At 41.3% G+C, this 20,571-nt stretch overlaps 1 protein-coding gene across 20 annotated transcripts in view; it reads left to right on the top strand.

Annotated features, from left to right (window-relative positions):
- LOC124310448 (kinesin-like protein unc-104) overlaps positions 1-20,571 on the top strand; it is a 44,679-nt gene that overhangs the window by 5,182 nt on the left and 18,926 nt on the right. For 17 of the 20 annotated variants that reach the window (XM_046774430.1, XM_046774429.1, XM_046774423.1 and 14 more), the window contains exons 1-2: positions 13,488-13,694; positions 17,009-17,159. In XM_046774430.1, the coding sequence (XP_046630386.1) occupies positions 17,060-17,159 (100 nt within the window). In that variant the 5' untranslated portion in view covers positions 13,488-13,694; positions 17,009-17,059. Of the gene's footprint in view, positions 1-13,486; positions 13,695-17,008; positions 17,160-20,571 lie in introns of those variants that run through there. The other 3 variants (XM_046774414.1, XM_046774426.1, XM_046774411.1) reach the window with 3 other exon arrangements.

The following is a 20,571-nucleotide window of genomic DNA, read 5'->3' as shown; positions in this document are numbered from 1 at the left end:
GAGCAAGAGCCGAGTTGGAAAACTTGGAGTCTAACACGGGCTTGCTCTTTGATCTCAAGGAGCAAGCGAGTTGTCGTCGTTGGGTATATTTCAGACTCTAACTCGCGTTACAGAAGCTTTCTTTCGGCGAGCAAGAGGTTTCTACATTTTTCAGGCTCACATATGTACGTATATATAATTGTACATATGCAGGCACGGATAGTGCTCTCTGTACTTGAAAAAATGTCCTTTGAGAAAAGCTGCCTCCTGCTGGCTTTCAGCGAAAAACTTGCCTGCTACTTCGGCCAAAATTTCATTCGTAAAGATCTTAGTTTATGCGCTAATTTACAGAAAATTATTACAATTCGTCGTTGATTTCTTTGTCTCTTATACAGTTGAATATTTCGTTTCCAACTTCAAACCCGGCACGTTTTGCACTTTAAGGCGGCAGGGTGGACAAATTGGGTTTAGAAACCCAAAATTTCTTCCGGCAACCGCGGTGATTAACCGTAAAAAGAACTTTGATATTCTCTGCCGTCAGGAAGGTTTACTTTCCGATGGACTCATCTCGGCTGTGCGGAAGCCAATTTTCGGCCGTGAATTATTCCAGTGGCTTGGCAATCAGAAGGAGTAAATAAAAAAGAAAAAACTAATCGCGTACCCAATTGGTTCGTAGTCGGCATCCTTAAGGGGTACTTTCCAACAAAACATTGCGCGTGCCTACAAATATCACGCGTTTTACGTGAAAAGGAAATGCTGATTTTCAAGAATATCCTTGAATCTTCTTTCTCATACTCTTTACTCCCTCTCGCGTTTTCTACATGAATAGGTACGTACATTCGGTGTATCGTGCCACGTATACCTACACATATATCGTTTCTTCCATCGTAACTTTGGACGAGTTTAATCAGTCGGAACGAAGCATTTCATACGAGGAACACATTACGCGCACACATTCTTTATTCATACGCAAGAATCCCCGTTTCTGCATACCGACATATTTGAGCTTCTCTGGCTCGCATGTCCGTAAGTATTCCACCTGCGCCACCCATCCACTTGATCGACTATCGCCCTCCAAATCGATTCCTATATATACATGTACGCGGTATTCCTATATAGCCCTGACTGAACTGGCCCACGTAGCACACAAAGCACACGAATTAATGACCCTTCAGCAGGACCTTGTGCCCCTACATCCTCGTGCGATTTTTCCAACAACGGTTTATATTTGAATCCGCGAGGTCTTTTGCACGCGTATAACACGGTGTATAAATATTGCACCAGCATAATGTGTGCACGTACATACTCGGGGTTATTCATGTTTTCGGTGTTATGTTGCACGCATATACTTGTAGAGGAATTATGCTTGTACGAAAGCATTAGTCCCTTCTCGCTATATTATTATCTACACACGCTGCGGGTCGTATAAATAACGCGCAGAAAAATATTTGGGGATACATTCGCGTCCGTTTCTTGTTCCGCCTGAAGCACTACTAGAACATTTCAAAAACTAACGATTTTTATGCACTCGTTAATCTCCTGACCCGAGCGCGTGTATTCGTGCGTAGATGCCTTTTTTTTCCATCGGCTATATTTTCTCATCATTTTTCCACTCCATTTTACATCGAGATCGGAAAATTCTCTTGCCGTGTCGGGGTCGAACCATCGCCGTTATATTTTTCTTTGACATCGTTTCCCTCGGGAGATTTGGTTCGGTTTATTTATTTTTATGCAGAAGCTCCGTCGTCCTGAAGATAAAGCTACCGTGCTGCAGAATGGGAACGACAACGAACGAAAAGATTTGCCTTTCTTTCATGATTACGAGAGTGATGAATGGATAAATGTGTAATTCCGACATTATTCGCACAGTATTTCTAAAGACAAATGTGTTTTTAGAAAAATATCCTCCGCCGGTTTTCTCGAGAAGCAACAGCGCGCATGAATCGAGTTTCAAAAACGAATACAAGTACAATCTTACGTTTGTCATATTTTATCCAATCTTATCGTTCTAAATCTCAACACAGCGCGTACACATTTCTTCACATCAGACTATAACAACGGTCTACGGACTTTGCTTGTACCCACTAAAAATTGAGCAGTATTTTCAATTTCTGATGATCAGTTCGAGCTACGGAACGCAATGTTAATATTTACCAGCTGAACCCCCATCAAGATAAACGGATTAATTAATACCCGGCCCTTTCGCCTTCCTTCCATCCTTCCTTTCTCCCGTTTCGCTGCCGCTGTATTTCCTCCTCCCTTAATTTTTATCTCACTCGAATCAAACTCTTTCCTTTTCTCTTCTTCTCCCGTTGTTTCTTCCGAACTTCTTAGTTCGCTTATACAATTAACCCGGATCCGATACGCCCTTGCAGGTCGACCCACACGTGTCTTCTTTTTCTTCTTCATCTTCTTTCAAATAGAGCGGACTCGCCTTCTCACTCCCGGAATCGATGTCTTCTGAAATTACTCCGTAAACTGCATATTTTTTCTCTCGCCGATCACACAGCCTTACATTTTTTTCACCCTTCTGGCTATTCGCCAAAGTTGATATACATGTATAACGAGATCGTATAACGCGATGCTGCAGAGCTTTGTTTCTTTTGTACCAGTATGTGTATACAAGACTGGAAATTTATAAAATTTTAACTTTCCTAAGGGAAATAAGGAAATAACGAACCAACAATGAATTACAACTATAGAAATAAAATGAAAGAGATGCATAATATGCGACAGAAAATGAACGCATGTCGTTTGCCAAACTTTTAAAAGTAAAGTCAAGTTTGTTTTACCTACATAATGTTGTTTATCATCATGCAAATTCACGAAAATCTCACCCGAAGTATTCGGTCAGATCACTAGAGCGGATCTTAACGATAGTTGGTAAACTTGCATGATAGAACTTTGTCGAGTTGTAGCTGTCGTCAACAGACGCCATAACAAGCTAATTAGCAATTATAGGTTCACTTCGTGCAGGGTGATAGTTTCGGGATGAAATCTCGGCGAGAAGTTTGAACTCAGGTGCAGGCATGCCGCGTTATATATTCCTGAAAACCTTACGTTCGTCCTATGCTTGATCAATCTTCGATTAATCAGGGACGTGATTTCTTCGCGTGAAAAACAGGAGGTGCTTTTAGAATTTCAATCCAGCGTTCAACGCCGGTAAAGATATTTGAACGAATTCCATGGTTTCGGCCCCTATAATAAAGCGAGATCGATATAACATACCAAATGGCCTGTTCGATTGCGGAATATGAAATGACCGGCATTGGAGGATCAAGGTGGCACCGAATTGGATCAGATTCCCAAGGCTCAGCGGCTTCCTATCTCTCTTGTTTACTCCCTTTCGTCTTTCGCTCGCTTCTACTGTTCACGGGAGAAAAAACGGGGATGATATCTACCGCGTTGACGGCTTTAATAAAGTACTTCCCATGACCCCGTTACAGGAGCCGCACGATCCGACCCTGTATATAGATTATGTATCGTATACTTATTTCTTTTCACCCTGCTGCTCATTGTCAACCGGATTGAATGGACCTCTTTCTCCATTTCATTTAGAAATATTACCATACAAGATTCTTTTAATTGACTCGTCGAGCTTTTAATTACGCGTGAATACAGGATTCGTTTTATTTTCTACCTTTATTCTCAAGATGTCTCGTTCGCGATTCCGCTAATTACAGGCGCATCCATATAACAGAACCGTACCCATCTCAACGGTTCGTATTTACCAACAAACCTTAATTGCCTTCAAATCGTATATTTTTTCGTTGAATCTTCAATATATGAAATAATTGATTTAACCCGATCGCAGCCAGGAACAACTTTTCACTCGATGAAAATAATCTCCTCGAATCGAAATACCGCCGCGTTAATTATTTTCAATTTATACGTCGATAGTAGAGTACAATACCTGCGCATACCGAATCCAATAATCGATATAAGGTATCGCTGTCGCCTTAGAGACACCTACTCCGGAGTCTCGAGGCTGTGCTGCCTAAGTATATCCGTACGCCGTAGTCTGAATCCAGTCTCAGAGACAACTTAGCAGATGCAAATTCTTAGGGAAAATGCAGTGCACGTATAGCTGCAGCGGTCTCAAGAACCTCGTTACTGCATTCGGCGTACGATCGCGCGTTGTTCCGCATCAGCGCTTCACGGCAACATTTCGTGATAAAAAGTTGCCTTCCGTGAAATTGACGGATAGGGGATAATCGAAAGCCGAAGAAACGTTGAGCTAGGTCGTGAATTACGCGATTTTATTACCAACGTAATGCGCGTGAAAATAGTGTATGCATGTAATGCGCTGTAATGCGAAATAACATGTTCGCCACACGCTGCCATACCGACCGAGTAAGGTGAGGAAAAAGAAAGACTTTCAAAGTCTGCATAAATTATATACTCAACTACTTGTAACCGAGCATTTCGCGGTCCCACTGAATAGCAATCCATGGAACGGTTTTCATGGTGTAACTGTGTATACTTCTTGAGCAAACTCGTTTCTTCGTCTGCGCGTCTTAATTACCGGAAAAAAACTGTCCTGGGTCCAACGAGTTGGGCTTGGAGAGCTTCTAATTGGACCATGCAAAAGAAATTGGAGGCCATGTGTCGGTCGCGTAACTGCGCAGGAGCTGCAAAATAGTCTCCATCGGCTCGTTTGCAGTCTCCTTCTACGAGGCTGAAGCTAACAGATAAAATTAGCAGCCAAACCTTCTAACATTCATTCGAATAAGGTAACGAAGTCGGAGAATCAAAATTTTGTAAAATACCTTGGCCCCGCGATACTTTTGTACAATTGTAAGGATAAAGCACAACTGAATTTTTCTATTTCTCATTTTTTCATTTTTATATTCACTATGGCTGCTAGCTTCAGCTTCATTCTCCTTCTTCTTTTTCTTCGTATTTACTTTTTTTTCTACTTTAGTTTTTTGTTACAATATCATGATACTCCATTGCGGTCCCGGTACACGCACTCATCCGATTATACGTGATTTCATTTTCTTCGTAAACACGAAAAGCATGATATTGCTAAATCCAACGAAGCCTGCACGGCTGAAACCGTAATCCACGCGCGGTGTAAATATAGATAGAATATAGCTCTGCATGGCTATATGTGGAGAAAGTAACCACGGATTACCTTTTTTTCTGTTACCCTTGTCAGAAAAATTCAATCTCATTCGAACGAACTGTTCGGAAGCAATTTTTTGCTGAACTTCCTTTTCTCGTGTCCCGGACTTTGCAAAAATGGTGAAAAAAATCTACAGTCTATTCAAATATTTTATGTTCTGTACATTATTGTGATGTGAAAAGAAATTCTTTGTAGCAATTTGTAGCTTACAATTAATAACCTGGAAGTTTTTACATTCACAGTATCTGTGATTTCGGTCAGATTTTCGATTCGATCATTTTGGAGGTGAACTTTTTTCCGATTAATACGATTTGGATCGGGAAAGTCTGGCAAAACAGTTGCTTGCACAGAAATGTTTTGTTTCTTACTGAACTTTGTAATACGACAAGATTTTCAGAGCAAACGTTGTTCTAAGCATAAACAAAAATTGAAATGAATTTTCGTCACTCCTTCCATATCACATTTGGATATTACAGGTGTAATCTGCAGAGATATGTAATCACCCCACAGAATAATCGGCAGAGTTGGGATCGGCTGTTCGATGAAGTTAAAAATTTATTTTCTCAAGTCTCAGCACGAATTCGCATTAGACCAAACATTGCGTCAATACACTGTTATCACTAATACGATTTGGGAAAGGCGTATGTATACACGGAGTGACGCAAATGGTCGGTCTAATGCGATTTCGTGCCGAGACTTTCGAAAAAAAGTGTTTCATTCCATTACATGGCCGATGCCCTATGCCACGTTGATTTTTCTGTAGTTAGACATATTTTTTTTTTTTTATACACCCCTGAAGATTTTACAAAATCAAAAGTGATTACAGGTGAAAGAAAGTCATTAGAATTTTTTTCTTCCTCGCAACAGGCTATACATTAGCGATAAGAATAAAAATATAAGATCAATCGCATTACAAATTTCAATAAAAAAGCATTTTCTGCATCGACATCTTTTTTCTTAAACTTAACGCAAAGGTTAATACGGGCACTGAAAATTCCTCGATAGTGTGGATATAACCGATATTTACCTAGAAATATTTATCGATAATTATATACCTGAACCGACTAATTGATCACTTACACTTAATTCAGTCTGTTCAATTGTTCTCGCTGATAACGTACCCGTGCTCTATGAATCGTGCGCATAAATGGCTGCTGCGTTTCTTATCAATTACCGATACAAATCGGTGGAAAAGGTATGTGCATAGTAATTTACAAGAGCAGGAATAATGGCCACAACGATCGACTTATCTTACCGCACTTGTCTATTCGTAATAAATTATATTTTCCTCCCCCCGCGTTATACTGTCCGTGAAATTACGGCTATGTGTAGGTCTATGAATGATGCGAGCTCGTTATACTCGCTACTCTTGTTGGTGGAGTTGCACATTAACGTAGAGCGTAGGAAATGGTAGGTAGGTACAATAACTGCAGTTGTTATAAAGAGCCGACAAATTTAACGAGCTCGCTGACTTTAAGACTCGACGATAATATGTCTGTGACCAATGTATAAAATATTCGCATAACGTAACTGCACTCCAACCTACCTTTCTTCTAGTGATAAAAATACTCTAGTACAAACGAATCGTTCAATTTTCACTCTTATCATTCTCTGTCCATTTGCAATTGTACCATCCTGCCATGGCGCCTCTGAGACTGAGATCCTTACAGTCCTTCCGGCGAACGGTTTAGACTGTATGGAAAGTTTCGTCCACGGTTAGGTTATATACTTAGTCATCCGTGAAAGAGGTCTATCGTCAACACGATAATGCTCTCAACCACTGGACAAACTTTGCAGGAATCCTGTCATAACAGGTATTTGATGAGTGAATAAACCTTACGAAAGTAAAATCTATCTCACCTGTTTCAAAATTGTTATAAACAAATTCGTTTTAGGTACTTACGCGTTCCTACTTTTCTTACATGCTTTCAATGTATGTAGCAGAAGTATTCCAATCTCACCGAATAGGTATCTCAATCATTTTAATGCGTATAATTTTTTTCACTTCTGGAGGTTAATTGAATACGTGGAGTTCATAAACCGAGAACATGTATGTAGCTTTAATCGGCACGATGTGCAGAGTTTGGGTGTCATCCATTCATACATGTATCGACCTATTCGCCAGAATGTTGGCTACGTTACGTTTTCAATATTTTATGAATTGTCCTACACCGTGCGTCGTTTGGCAGTCCCAACTTCCAGTTGCCCCAGTTTTTTAAAAATTCATCCTGTTCCTGATGCGCCAAAGTATACACGAACTATTTTTTACCTTGGAAATATTCACGCCCATTTACAAGGACATTCTTGACGTCGTCGCTGTCCATCTTAATGGCAGTATATCCTGTCGTCCTGGTATATTCAGAGAAATTGTTCAGTCGTCTTTGTACAGGTATATACATGCGTGCAAATGTATCGATCGTTTTGTGAAAAAGAGTAGCATATATTTTTTCCCGATGCGCAAAGGGCTACCAAGTCCTAGAACCTCTTTTTCGCGTGCTAAATTAGCTTTGGATACACGTGACGACGGCGGTTTGAGGTCAAAGAGCCATTATCCTTTTCATGGTTCGTGGATTGAGCGAGGTCAGGGTGTTGCGAATCATGCCATCATGGCCGCAGTGGGATCCACAAGGGGATTCTGCGTAGAAAACTGTCCACGCGGTGCGAGTATTGTCTGCATAATAAGAGCGAGTTGTTCCTGTGCAGCCATCCAGAAACTGTGGAGGCGGATTTTGACTCGTCGATTAACGCGAAACATTTAATGGCTTCGGGGTTGTTCTGCGCGCAGCGGCGCGAGTATTCTTCGCAATAAAGCTTATGAATATTAATCGGATAAAAAAAGGCTGGAATTGCGTTATACAAAAGCCGTGGAAGTTTTCACCCCCCGCAGTTTTTGACCCTCGCTTAACTCGTGATTCTCAATTCACTTGCTCATTCAATATATCGATCCTAGACCCAAACGGGTAGCGTATGTGTGTAGAATATGCATACACTCGCGTCTTCCTACGTGACCTTGTCTCCGGTGGCAACCTCGAACACAAAACGTCGAAGGCTTCGTTTAGCGCTCGCATTTAGAGTCTGCCCTATTCGAGCTGCAGAGACTGAAAGAGAGAACTCGTATCACGCGAGAAAACGGCTCGTGCAGATCAAAGAGAACGGAAAGCTTGCGGATTGTACGGCGACACGTGTATCCTTGTAACAAAAATCGCTTTGACGCACGAATGCTGATGTCACGTCTGACCATTGCATCGTACATTTAAGTAACTGGATGCAGAGAATCAAGGGGTCCAGCAGTTGTTGCAGTCAGTGATACGATTCCAGGATCACAGATATCGTGAAGTTAGTAACGTTAAGTTGGCTTTTGTAAAATATGAGTATATCTTATTTATCATGGTTTACTAAATTTCGGACATTCCTAAAGGTGCGAAGTAACGATTTTTCCTCAACACGCGTCGTTACAGTAACGTCACTAAACTTCATCCTCAGGTTTTCTTCTTTGTTATTTGAATTCCAATTCAGGTGGATGGTCATTTTTTTTTGCTTTAGATTCAACAACTTTTGCTAAATTTTGAATCGAAATTTCACTTTATAATCCCAAACTGAATACAAAATGAAATATATTACACAGAGGCAGAGAAAAGTTTTTGGACTATTTTGAAAGCTCCAAAATTGGATATCGTCCATCTTATACATATAAAACGTTTTTCCAGGCGTGTCACTTCTGCATGCTTCTCTCCCCTTCCCCTAGCCTTTCAACCCTGCAAATGAATTAGAACTACGCGTACAACCGCCCACACGCCTGTGCCATGCTATACGCATGATCTCATGTATTATTCTCTGCATACCTCGGGTATTTATACATTTACGTATTCGAGGAAAAATTTTACCCGTAAATCTGTTCGGTGTGATTATCAGAAAATCTCTTCCGTTGTACGGTTTTTATTACTACCCGATTGCATCACCATTTTTTTTTTTTATCTCCTTCCGTGACAAGATCTTGTGCAGTAAATATGGCAGTTGCAAATTACTCGGTTGACATTTTTTGGCTTCCTTAAGTTTTCCAGCAGAGACAATTTTTTCTGTATCATTGTCGTTGGAGTTTGGCCGTATCCGGGTGCGGATGAAAACAGAAGTGTTGAGACGACAAAGCAACTTGGAGTGGGCGTTGCTTTCAACCGGCTAACAAACAACCCAGTCAAACAAGCCTTCAAACTACCGAACGCCCAAAGACCTCGTTTATAGACTGTAAAAATGACGAAGAATCTCCGAGCTTCGTTGTTGCTTCGTCGAGCTTAATCCTTTCTCTCAAATATCCGAATACTCACCTCCATTAACTTGGTACTCACTCGGCCACCGCCAGACGAAATCGACCAGTACTTTGTGTCCGCATAAGTAGAGGGAAAAAAGTATAACAAACTTTGTCGGCAACGCTCCAACCAGTTTTCTTATTCAACATTCCGAGTTTTACATTCTGAGCACCAAATTCACTTGTTACACGCAATTCACGGTTCATTACGACTAGGCATCGTCATTGATGTCGGTCTGTCAATGAACTTCGATCAAATGCATTGAAATACTTTTCCCTTGCTGGTTAACTGCGAAAGATTTCTTGATGAAAGGTAGGAGGTCGTTAAAATCAGCAGAAATCTATGTTCAATTTAATTAAATCGAAATTCTCTAACAAACGTTGTATAGACGGGCGAATTAATCCTGAATGTATATGGTTCGATATACCCAATTCATACGATCTGGCGCCTACGGCGCTTGGAATTGTTTTCAACGAATATGAGACGGGGAAGAGTTCGAATGAGCAGAAATTCTCGCACACCTATGTATTTAATGAGAGCTTTGTGCAGGCGCATCGAGGCAAGCCCAATCCGCCTTGGCAGATAAATTTGGTGTAACCTTTCTCCAGGCTTTGTCGTCCTTAACTACCGCCGGCTACACGTTGCCTTAATTAATATCCGCGCCGTAACCATTGTTCGTAACTTACGCTTACTTCTGCTTCCCAAAATACCGAGACTCGCCTTCTCTTTCACCTCTGAACTTCACGGATCAGCTTTATTCACCCCTTGTTATTTAACCCAGGGTCACGACCAAGTTTCCCAAACTTAGCCTTCAGAAGCTGAAGCGGTTTTATCCACGCCTGCATGATTAGCTACTGTAAATGGGCAATCCGGACATTGGTACGTTTTCGAAAGTGATTACAGGTTTGCTTGGCTCGACGACGGTCTCTCTGTACGTTTGCGGATCGACATCGTTGCATGCTTGCTCGCGATTTGATAGAGCCAGTGACGTCGCGTGGCAAGATTCCTGGCGCCAGAAAGCTTCGGTAACAGACAGTATTTCACGGTTTAAATTAAACTCACTCGGATCATACCGATGCGTGATAAGTTTCTGGTCTCGGTTCGCTAACCCGAGGCTCGAGCCTTCGATTCAAGTTTCGTCCCATTTCCTGCCAATTCGATGGGACTCGCTTGCTCGTTTCCATCTGCATTCCCTCCTACTAGACATGACCGTTCGATGTTCACTAGGCGTGAGATCCTCGGTCAAGGGTTTCAGGATTGTCTTTCGCGTTCACGGTTCATGTCACAACCAACATCCCTCTGTGACCCTAATACTAATCTTCCTGCCGCGTAAAATCCTCTGATTAAACAAGTTCGTCTCCGTAAATTTGTTAAAATTCATGAAGTGATAATTGGAAGGAATTATACGCAGTGTCTGACGACGTATTTCAAGGAAGTCGATTCCCTGACATGTATAAAAGGTCGATATTATTTCTTCCTTGAACCTCGAATTTAGAAAGTATAGAACTTTATTTTCGCCTATTTTTCATCGGTATCTAATCATTTCACTTCATTGTTTATACAGCGTGTACCGTTCCTTAATGACACCCTTATTTTTTATATTCCATGCTCGTAGCCACTAACAATGGATATTTGTCAACCACGTATACAGAGCTTTACGAAACAGCTAATTTGGTGTTATTTTCAAATATTGGTAAGCGAATATCGTATCGACATCGCTCTTCGGTTGAAACGAGAATATGTTGCAGGACCGTCAAATTTCTTCATTTTTACGACACCCATCCCGGACAATCACCGCTTGTAAAATTTACCCATCCGTATCATGTATATGAGAGGGATGGAAATGGACGGCCATTCGTTCGAGCCATTGCTCGCGTTTTCTTTCTCTCGGCAAATTGAAAATCCATTCTTTCTCGGCCAACCGAAGGACGTAAGTGAAGAGAAACAATTGGAATTAGGTTTACCACACACGCCGAACACCTTCCGCCACACCTGACAAAAAATTTGGCAACAACTCGACTTCTGTAAGCTATCGTTATTCTTGGATAATGGGAAATTATTGAAGAAACCTGGCCTAGGAATCAACAATGGACGGCGAAAAAGCTTTCGACGAGTCGGGCTTTCACGTTTCGCGAACAATCTCACAACACACATTAGCAGTCGCCGACCACTTTTTAAGATTGAAGAAATTGCAGCGAAGCAGCCGAAAGCGAGCTTTTTCCTTGCGCATTTACTACGCATAACCGTATGTATAGGTAACGGGATAGCGAATAGAGTTGAATATAAGTTGAGTTTAAAAACGATTTATAATATTCAACACGCAGTGGCTGAGCCCGTGCAGAAGAGTAAAGACCATTACTCAATGGCGAAACTTTGAATTATTAAACTCTATGTTCAGTCAATAAAAAATCTTGTTGAATCCCAAGGTTTTTTCTTCGCTCTGCGTTATAATTCAGTACCGATATTTTACGGTGTTCTGCACAGAGGTGAGATAAACACTTTTGGTCGTTTTATTTAGCTTAACCATAAAGTAACAGCTTTCAGTTAACAACTATCACAAATAAAAATGTAATATATCTTAAAATGGCATTCGTGATAACTTTAAAGAGCAACGATATCGAATGAAAGTTTTTCGTTCAAAAAGTCCAAGAGCTTTCTCGCTAGTCGCAGGTGCATCAGTCTTTCGCGTAATCGTTTCGTATTTTATTATACTCCTTCGGTAGGCGCTTTTTAAGAGCTTATTGTACATATATCCTGTTTATTACGACAAGTTTGAAACAAGATTCTGAATCAGACGTAGGTAACCTACCTACGTATTTTCAGCTATCAAATGTAACGAGCATCGATCATCTCGGATAATTTAGGCTTCACGCGAATGTTGAAAATGGTTTATGGACTACCGTAAAAGATTCCGAATGCTTTGACTAAATTTCTGAAATTTTCCCCTTTACGAACCAGATTCTGTATGCCAAGATACGTAGATTTCAGCTCGGAAATTTAACACGAAAACTGTGCCATGGTCACCCGCACTTAGCTGAGGCGCCTGGCAGCTCGAGTATTCGGTGAAATAAAATCTCATTCCGTTTAATTGACGACATTCCCGAGTAAGATCTGCAGATGTATTTCCGCGAGTAACGCTTTCAGGAAACCTGTGTAACCGACCCTCGCTGAATGACGGTGTCGAAAAATCATCGCCAACGCGGGTCGCATGCCTCGATAGTCCCGGGCCCCAATCTGTCCATTGTATTAAAAAAGAGTAAGATAGACCCACTCCAATGAAGATAGTCGTTGAGACAAAGTGGAGTACTAATGTGTATATCGGCTCTCGGAGCAACAGCTACTTAGATTTTCACCCCGTGTCAAGGACAATCTGATATCGTCCTTTCTTTCAAAAAACTGAACTTCACTCTGCCGAATGCGTTTAAATCTCCCCATTCGTCGAGGGCTGTTCAAGACGGTAAGAGAGAAAGAGAGGGAGTATGGCAAAAAAGATCTGATGTACCCGCAGCTTTCGGTGCAATGCGACTCGTTGTGTTGTAGGTATAAAACCTGCACGCTGTGCGCGCAATGATCATCTATAATTCATACGGCTATTAGGTGCTAATGAACCATGCAAGGCCAGCTCGAGCCTGCCGGGTGAATTTCGATGTAACGGGCAACGGGCGATGAGGAATGGGGAACGGGTCGGTGTGCCCCGGGAGACTGGAACTCGCAAGGGCGACACACGAGAGAGCCCGTGAGGCCCCCTGCGCGACATGTGACGCGATTTCTATACCTTTTACTCATCCAGCCCGTTCTACGCCCCCGCACCCCACGGTGGCACTGGCTTCTTTATTGATTGCTTAAAGGAATTGGCCGGCGCCGCCCGCGCCGCATTGGTCGATCGTCTGCCGTGTGACGTCACGGGTATACCTCCCTCGCTATTGATTTTCGTCGGGAACAACCCTCCCATTGGACACCCGTCCCGGAAAAATGACCCACTAGACCAGTCACGTGACGGTTCGTCGAGGGCGTGCATGCGCCGCGGCCATATTCCCATTTCTAAGTCGAAAGCTCGCTGATGGTGGCGTAGCAGTCACTCGAAAGCTCGCATCCTGTCGCCGGGACACCGTTGTATAGTGTGGACATACAATAATGTCTGCGATTGTGGCTTCGTCCTGTTCAGTCGACGAAGCGTTTAATATATCGTGCTATTTGTGATTTTCGTATATACAGTGTGCTCGCAGGGAAATTATCACGCGTTGTTTTCCTAGGATTTTAACAACCTCTCGAAATTCACATCGGTGAGTGCCCTTGAGTTCGTCAAGTCAAGTCTTCGCTTCTAAATCTTTAGATCGATCGAGACCGACTATCGCAACTTTTACAAACATTGTTCCGAGCTCTCTTCTGCAGCGGATCAACCGTTTGTCTTTGAACTTTTTTTTACCCCGTTCTAATCAAGTAAGCTTTAGACTAATATTCATCCCTGTCACCATTCCGTGGTCACATACCGATGATATCGCAGGTACTTTTCGTCGCTGCTCGACGAACAGTTGAGACATCGGACGTGCAGCAAGCAAATACTTGTGTCCTCCCAAAGAAGATAATTTGATCGAAAATAATTCATCGTGGCAAATTCCAAATCGAATCAACAAAGGGAGGAAAAACTCTGGCTGAGTTTATAACTTTTTCATACTTCGTTGTATCTTGAAGTCACGAATCGACACTTCTCTAAGACATTGAACGAGAAGTTTGGGCCGTTTCGAATCTTCCTAAATAATTTCCCAAATAATCAAAATTGGGATTGTTACGTCTCATTGTTAGTGGTAACTCGACTCTAGTCACTATGTTCTAATTCCAATTTGAGATCTTATTTTTTATTTTCATTTACCTTCTTCACCCCTCGGCAAACAGACTCGAGGAACCGAATATTTGAAATTCGCAGAAATCGATAATTTCTTCGGTTGACACCGCGAAAAATTTGCGTCACCGTACTCACGACAAGCCCATGTAATTGTTTATCCTTGAGATGACGTCACTGTCGTAGCAGACGGCCGTGTGCACCCCCCACCCATCAGCCGAAACAACTCCATGGTTTGCTGGTTCAACCCTAATTCATTTCGCCCACATAAACGGGGCATACATAAATACTTTCAGAGTTCGCCCGAGGTTCAGTAAATCAATCGCAGTCATCGAATTAACTGACATTCACTCCTTTCTGCCGAAAGTATAACGAATGACGGAGTGCCGTAGTGCTTTAATTATTCCGCTTGATTGGCTCACGTCTGAGACTTGCCGTGGGGTAAACCAACCGCTATTAACAACGTCAAACTATCCTTACACTCTTCGGTTCAGTCCAACACGACACACCCATAGTCGAGTTTCCTTCGCTTGCCCACGCGAAAATTACCAGCAATTTCACCATTAGCGTAGATCAATCCGAGAAATCGACCGTACATCCTGCGCCGTAATGTGAGTTAGCTTTAATCAGTTACATTTGGCTACCAAATTCGCACGCAACCATTTCAATCTTCGCACTGACGCAAGCTCGATAATACGCTCGCTGTCTTATTCTACACGAACTTGATGTATCCACAGCATTAACCCGCCGGTCTATTTCGTCGACTTTGGTCTTCACGGAAAATTGAATTCTACGAGGCGAGTGTAGAATGCAGTAAAAATCCACCGTTATGCGTGATCGTCGGCCTTCTACCCATAACGCGTAAAATCTTTTTATATTTAGGTCGGAAACGGAAAAATCAGCTATAGCATATGAAGAAATAGCGAATGTACAAAATTCAGCGACTCTGATCTTGTTGTCAATATCTCTTGGCGAGGACGGGAGGGTAAGATGACTCATCGCCGACCTCGGAGTATCTAGTTACCAAGCCAAGTTTTCCATTTCCTCCAGAAGATTCCTCTAGTGCTTAAGAACTGAGAGCTCAAACGCCGCGTGTGTGCTTACTACGTATATATATGTACCCGATACGCGACCAATCGAATTGTATCGTTTAGCGGGTGAAAGAGTGTACCAGCTTTTACGAAATGAAGGGAAATAAGTGAACGAAAAATAGCCGCAGATTATCCGTATCGGCTTTAAATGCGAATTCCACGCGGGAACGGGCTTCCCCGTGGATTGTGTAAGCAAGACACAGGGGAATCCCCGTAGAGACGCCGTTTCCTGGAGCTTTCCAATTTTGGCTGCACGCCAGTCTGAATCTACCAACATATCTCTGTATACAGGTCTTGGTCCGATGGGGAATGCAAGCGCGGTGTTTTGCGGTGAATTCGAATTTTAAATTAACCCATTATCGAAGAGAAGAGTGAACCAATGCAGATGCAGATGTTGATTCGTATTTTTTCATTCTTTTCCTTTTTTTTTTTCTACGGCAATATAATCCAGCTTGATAGTTTGTATATTTGCGAATTTGAGAGTCGATGGTTATTTGGATGTTCAACGTCGTCCAGAACATCCATGAAACATGTTTTATCGCAAACTTTTATACTCTGTATATTATTAGGAATTTAGGGCGACAAGAGGGACGATCGCATCCATCAAGTTAATCACTTTTTGATAACTCTTCTTCGAATGTCTGTATATATACTCGTAAAATGTATGATATTTTTACGAAATATTACATGTCGTGGATAATGTTCTTCATTATCAAATAAAAATCATAAACTCTTGACGCCGTGGATATAACTGACGTGCAGTTAAATTGGTTACTAATCAAGAAATTGTATAAAAATTGGTGATTCTGATTAATCTTTACTATCTTGGAATCATTATTATCTCGTTTCTTCGAACGGTATATCTCAAAGAATATAAGTATTACGCTTGAAAAAATAAGAAAATTTATATCATTTGTAATGGCCTGCAAACCTTGCTGAGATTCTTAAGTTGAATCGAGGCTCCGATTAAGACGTACCTATGTTTACGAAATCTTTTATCAAGATATTTCCTTCGCTGAGATCATTTTCTCAATTTGTTCAGAACGAATGCCAGCATGACTCTTAATTATCGTTTATATGGTATATAATTTGCATAAAATTCAACACGTTCCCGCGATAAGCAATCCCAAATCACAATTCGGTTCTAGTTATAATTATCCAAAAGAGCCGCTCATCTCCCGTGTCCAGTTTAATTTTACGCAGGCAATTATGCGGCTAAACGTTCACCAGAGGGGATGATTTTGTAACAACTGTTGGCTACGTGACTTTGATAGCATAATGGCACCAGATGTCGCGTTACGTCTCTCGAGGGAGCAAGTCCCAAATAGAGTCTGAATTCATAACTCAGTATAAACTTTAATAATTCAAAATTTATCGGTAATCCTGCTAATAATACTATAGAGCTTCGTTTCACTGTCACCTAGAATCGAATCATCGTCGAACATGATGTAGTTTAATTTCCTCCGGTCAGACTTTATTCGGATAAAATATAACAGAGCGCTTGAATCGTTAATGGCTCATCCTGAAATAATCTTGCAGATATTTACTTGTGCATGTCATAAACGAATCCATCGTAGTTTGTCGATGATCTTCACGATCAAGCATAACTCGCATCCGAAGTTGCAGATTATTCACAAATTCATAAAAATGTTTCATTGTGTTTCAGAGATCCGTTTCACGATCACTGCATAGAAGGTAACTGAACAAGAGGCGGAAAATGTCGTCGGTGAAGGTGGCGGTGCGGGTGCGGCCCTTCAATAACCGTGAATTATCCCGAGAAGCTCAATGCATCATCGATATGGTCGGCAATACGACGTGTAAGTGTTATTACATTTATTCTATCATCGCTTGATCTGTCAATACATACCTGCGTCTCTGCAAAAACTTGATATTCATAGAGAAGAGAAATCGGTGGAGATTAGAGATGTCGCTAGAAATGTCTGGAAATCCCGATTCTCGTGAACGCCGCTATTTATCGGAGCCCTGGGATTCGCAATAATCGTGCGTCGTTGTCGATAATACCTTTCCGTTCTGACGTAATGTCATCGCTTCCGGCTATTCGACCATTCCTTCATATTTATCATTTGAATGGGACACTGCAATACTTTGGCAATTTTAATAATTCTTCCATATATTCTAGGATTTTCTCACCACGTATTGTGTTAACGCTTTCAGTCACACATTTTTCAACTCAATATGTTGGCCTGAATTTTCTTACTCGAGGGTTTTGGGGTAGCTGATCGCGAATCTGAAGTCGGAATTTGATCATGTCTAAGTCGAAGATGGCAGATCCGATATGGCGGATGTAAAATAGAAAAAAGCATCAAAATTCGATGATTCTGACTGAATCTTGTTACTCGGGGGGTTTTGGGGCTATACGAAGTAACAGAGATCATTTAAAGTTTTAAATGAACTGTGACAAGGCTAGGACATGGAAATTTTTTAGGTGGGACGCTGAGCATCCTATTGCGACTGAAAGGGTTAATGATAAACTGTAGAAAAAAAGGAGCTTTCTTATTGAAAGCTCCGCGTGATATACATACCTGTGTAGTAATATATTCAGCTCGTCGATAAACTCTAATTCCTGTAGATCTCAAGTCCTATTCGTTTCTTGTCGTTTTCCTTATCATTATCGTCGAAGCGTTTTTCCAATTCATAAATTTCTTGACGCGCCGCATCGCGGCTAGATATTATCTGTATATTAGAAAAAAGCTTGTAACGTTGCGGCGAGGGGGCGAAGCGAGGTCAGCTATTTTCTCCACTTATGCGAAACGCGTTTTCTTCTTCGCAAGTGTTACTTTATTGTGGGAGGGTAGTGCCACGAAACACGGAGAGACGGAAAAACATAAAGACGGACAGCTTCTGGAGCTACAGGATCAATACGTGCTAGGCCATGCCAGTCAGCCGCTGATTGTTGGAGTGTTTCGCCTTTCGATTCATCTTCGTCGTTGCTTGTCTACGTTATTTTTCCATGACCTAGCATTTGTCTGATTTGTATCTACGTTGCGTTTTCGCATATTGTTAGTGTCGGGGTAATTTCCCGTATTATTCCCCAACTGAGTTTACCAGGAAACCTGCAGCAGTATACGGTGCAGTTTTTATTCCTGAAATTGCATATTTCGTACACACACGTTGAATTGTACTTGCAACGTCACTCGAGGGAAAACTGTAATTTTTGCCGTTCACAAAACTAGGCAACTATTATTCCACGTATCTATAAAACCACCACGATCAATACTTCCTTCGTTGCTCATGGTTTCCTCCTCTTATACGTGTACGATATTGATCATTGCATTCAGTTTCTTGACAAGCAAAGTTATGCCGTGATAATTTTATAATTCACGTCTCATAAAAATTCTTTGAATAATTAATCACCGCTTCGAAATCCTACAATCTTACATCTCAAGCAAATAATGAAACTGATACTTTCTTTCATCGCCTATAAACGTACACGCAGTGATTTCAATTAAACTTTACTATATTGCGACATATTTATTACGACATAAAGTCAATATTCGCTTGTCAGTGGGCATTGAAATGAAATATATCGCGATTGTCAGAAGAATGTTATATTTCGTTTACTTCGCCCATGTGACGATGATTGTCATGTAGGAAACAATGCGGTGCGTTCATTGATCCGTCCATAGTTAGTCGCAGTGAATTCACGATCTGAATTTCCATCTCCGTGCTCGGCTGGCTTGGCTATGCTGACAAGCGAAAACTGACGGATTATTGTCCTTCTGCAAGCCATTATAACAATGCAGCTCAACCCGTTCATTTCCTCTTTTTCACTGCCGCGTATTTCCGCTCGCCTTGCAAATCGTATGGCGGATGTAAAATTCGAAGCGACCTCTTTCCTGGATGAATATTCATTTTGAAGCGCGGAGTGCTGCACAATTTTAAATTCCCTTCAGTCAGCGATTTCAGTAAACATTATTGGAATGCTGTTATTCCGCCTCTCAAAAATCGGTAATTGTTGTCTGGCTGCGTAACGCGAGCTGGAAGATCCGCACGTTTGATTTTCGATATTGCACTCGATTTCCGGCCAGGACAGGTTCCCCCAATTTCCGGAATGACGTGCCTGCGCCACAATTGCGTCGATCAACCCCGAGGAAATTGCAAGCTGATTAGAAATCTCGACTCGTATAACCAACTAATGTCCCTCTAGAATTGTGTGGATGATGAATATTTTCGCTGTGCTACGAATATATAGAACAGACAGATGATTTCCTTTGACGGGAATCGAGTCTCCGTGCAGGAAACAGCCATCGGATTTTTCAATTCGACAATTCCACGAGATCGGGAAACACGCAATGTTCTACAGAATCAAATTATATAGCATGTGATTTTTGTTCGGCCGATGAAACGTGCTGTGGACTTGTTGCAGAATTTTTGATACCTGATCCGTTTAATTTTCCAATACCGAGTTGTTGATTGGATCTAACCAAATTTTCAATTTCCAATACGGAATGCGTATCGGGTTTTTCGGGATTCGTATAAAAGAATTAATTGCCAGACAGATAAATCCGTAAACAACTACGAGCGGATTCCAATTATTCGGCAAACCACAATTGATTTATTGAAATTAAATTTTCAGTCGATTTAAACACTGGACGTGATCGCATTCGAACATTTCATCGTGTGGCTGTTAAATTTTTATTACTTATTTACTGTCGTCAGGATGATAGATGAAAAAATTTACAGTAAAATGTATATGAATAATGATAATGATAATCAATAAAGAGAATTAACGGAAATCAAATGGCATAAATGAAGTCTATACGTCGTCGCTACCAATTTTACTAATCGAATACGCTGATTGAAGCCTCAATCACGTGATATATTGCATCCAGGCTACGTATCACATAACTGAAATTTTTCGAAGGTTTTTATTGCAGCCTTCTAACTACTAACTCAATGGCGCTAATTTCGTTTGACCTGTCCGATTCTGTAACTAACTCTGCTTCTCCTCGATGCTTTGAGCACGATATCTCACTGATACACGGAATCCCGCTGATAACAGTAATCAAGAAGCAAAAAAAAATTTACCGTCTGCAGATCTACTGATTAACGGGACGTGAAAAACCGAAATTACATAGAATTTCTATAAGTAAATCACAGCGTAAGAATAATCTTGGTTCTTGTTAGGAGTCTGCGGTTATTCTTCCACCGTTTCAAATATGTAATGTAATTGATCACGTTTGTTAATTCAATCTTAAGGATCTTTTC

This window comes from Neodiprion virginianus, chromosome 1 (genome assembly GCF_021901495.1).
Source record: "Neodiprion virginianus isolate iyNeoVirg1 chromosome 1, iyNeoVirg1.1, whole genome shotgun sequence".
NCBI lineage: Eukaryota > Metazoa > Arthropoda > Insecta > Hymenoptera > Diprionidae > Neodiprion > Neodiprion virginianus.
Note: the sequence above shows the minus strand (reverse complement) of the source record. Positions and strands in the feature narration are given on the sequence as shown.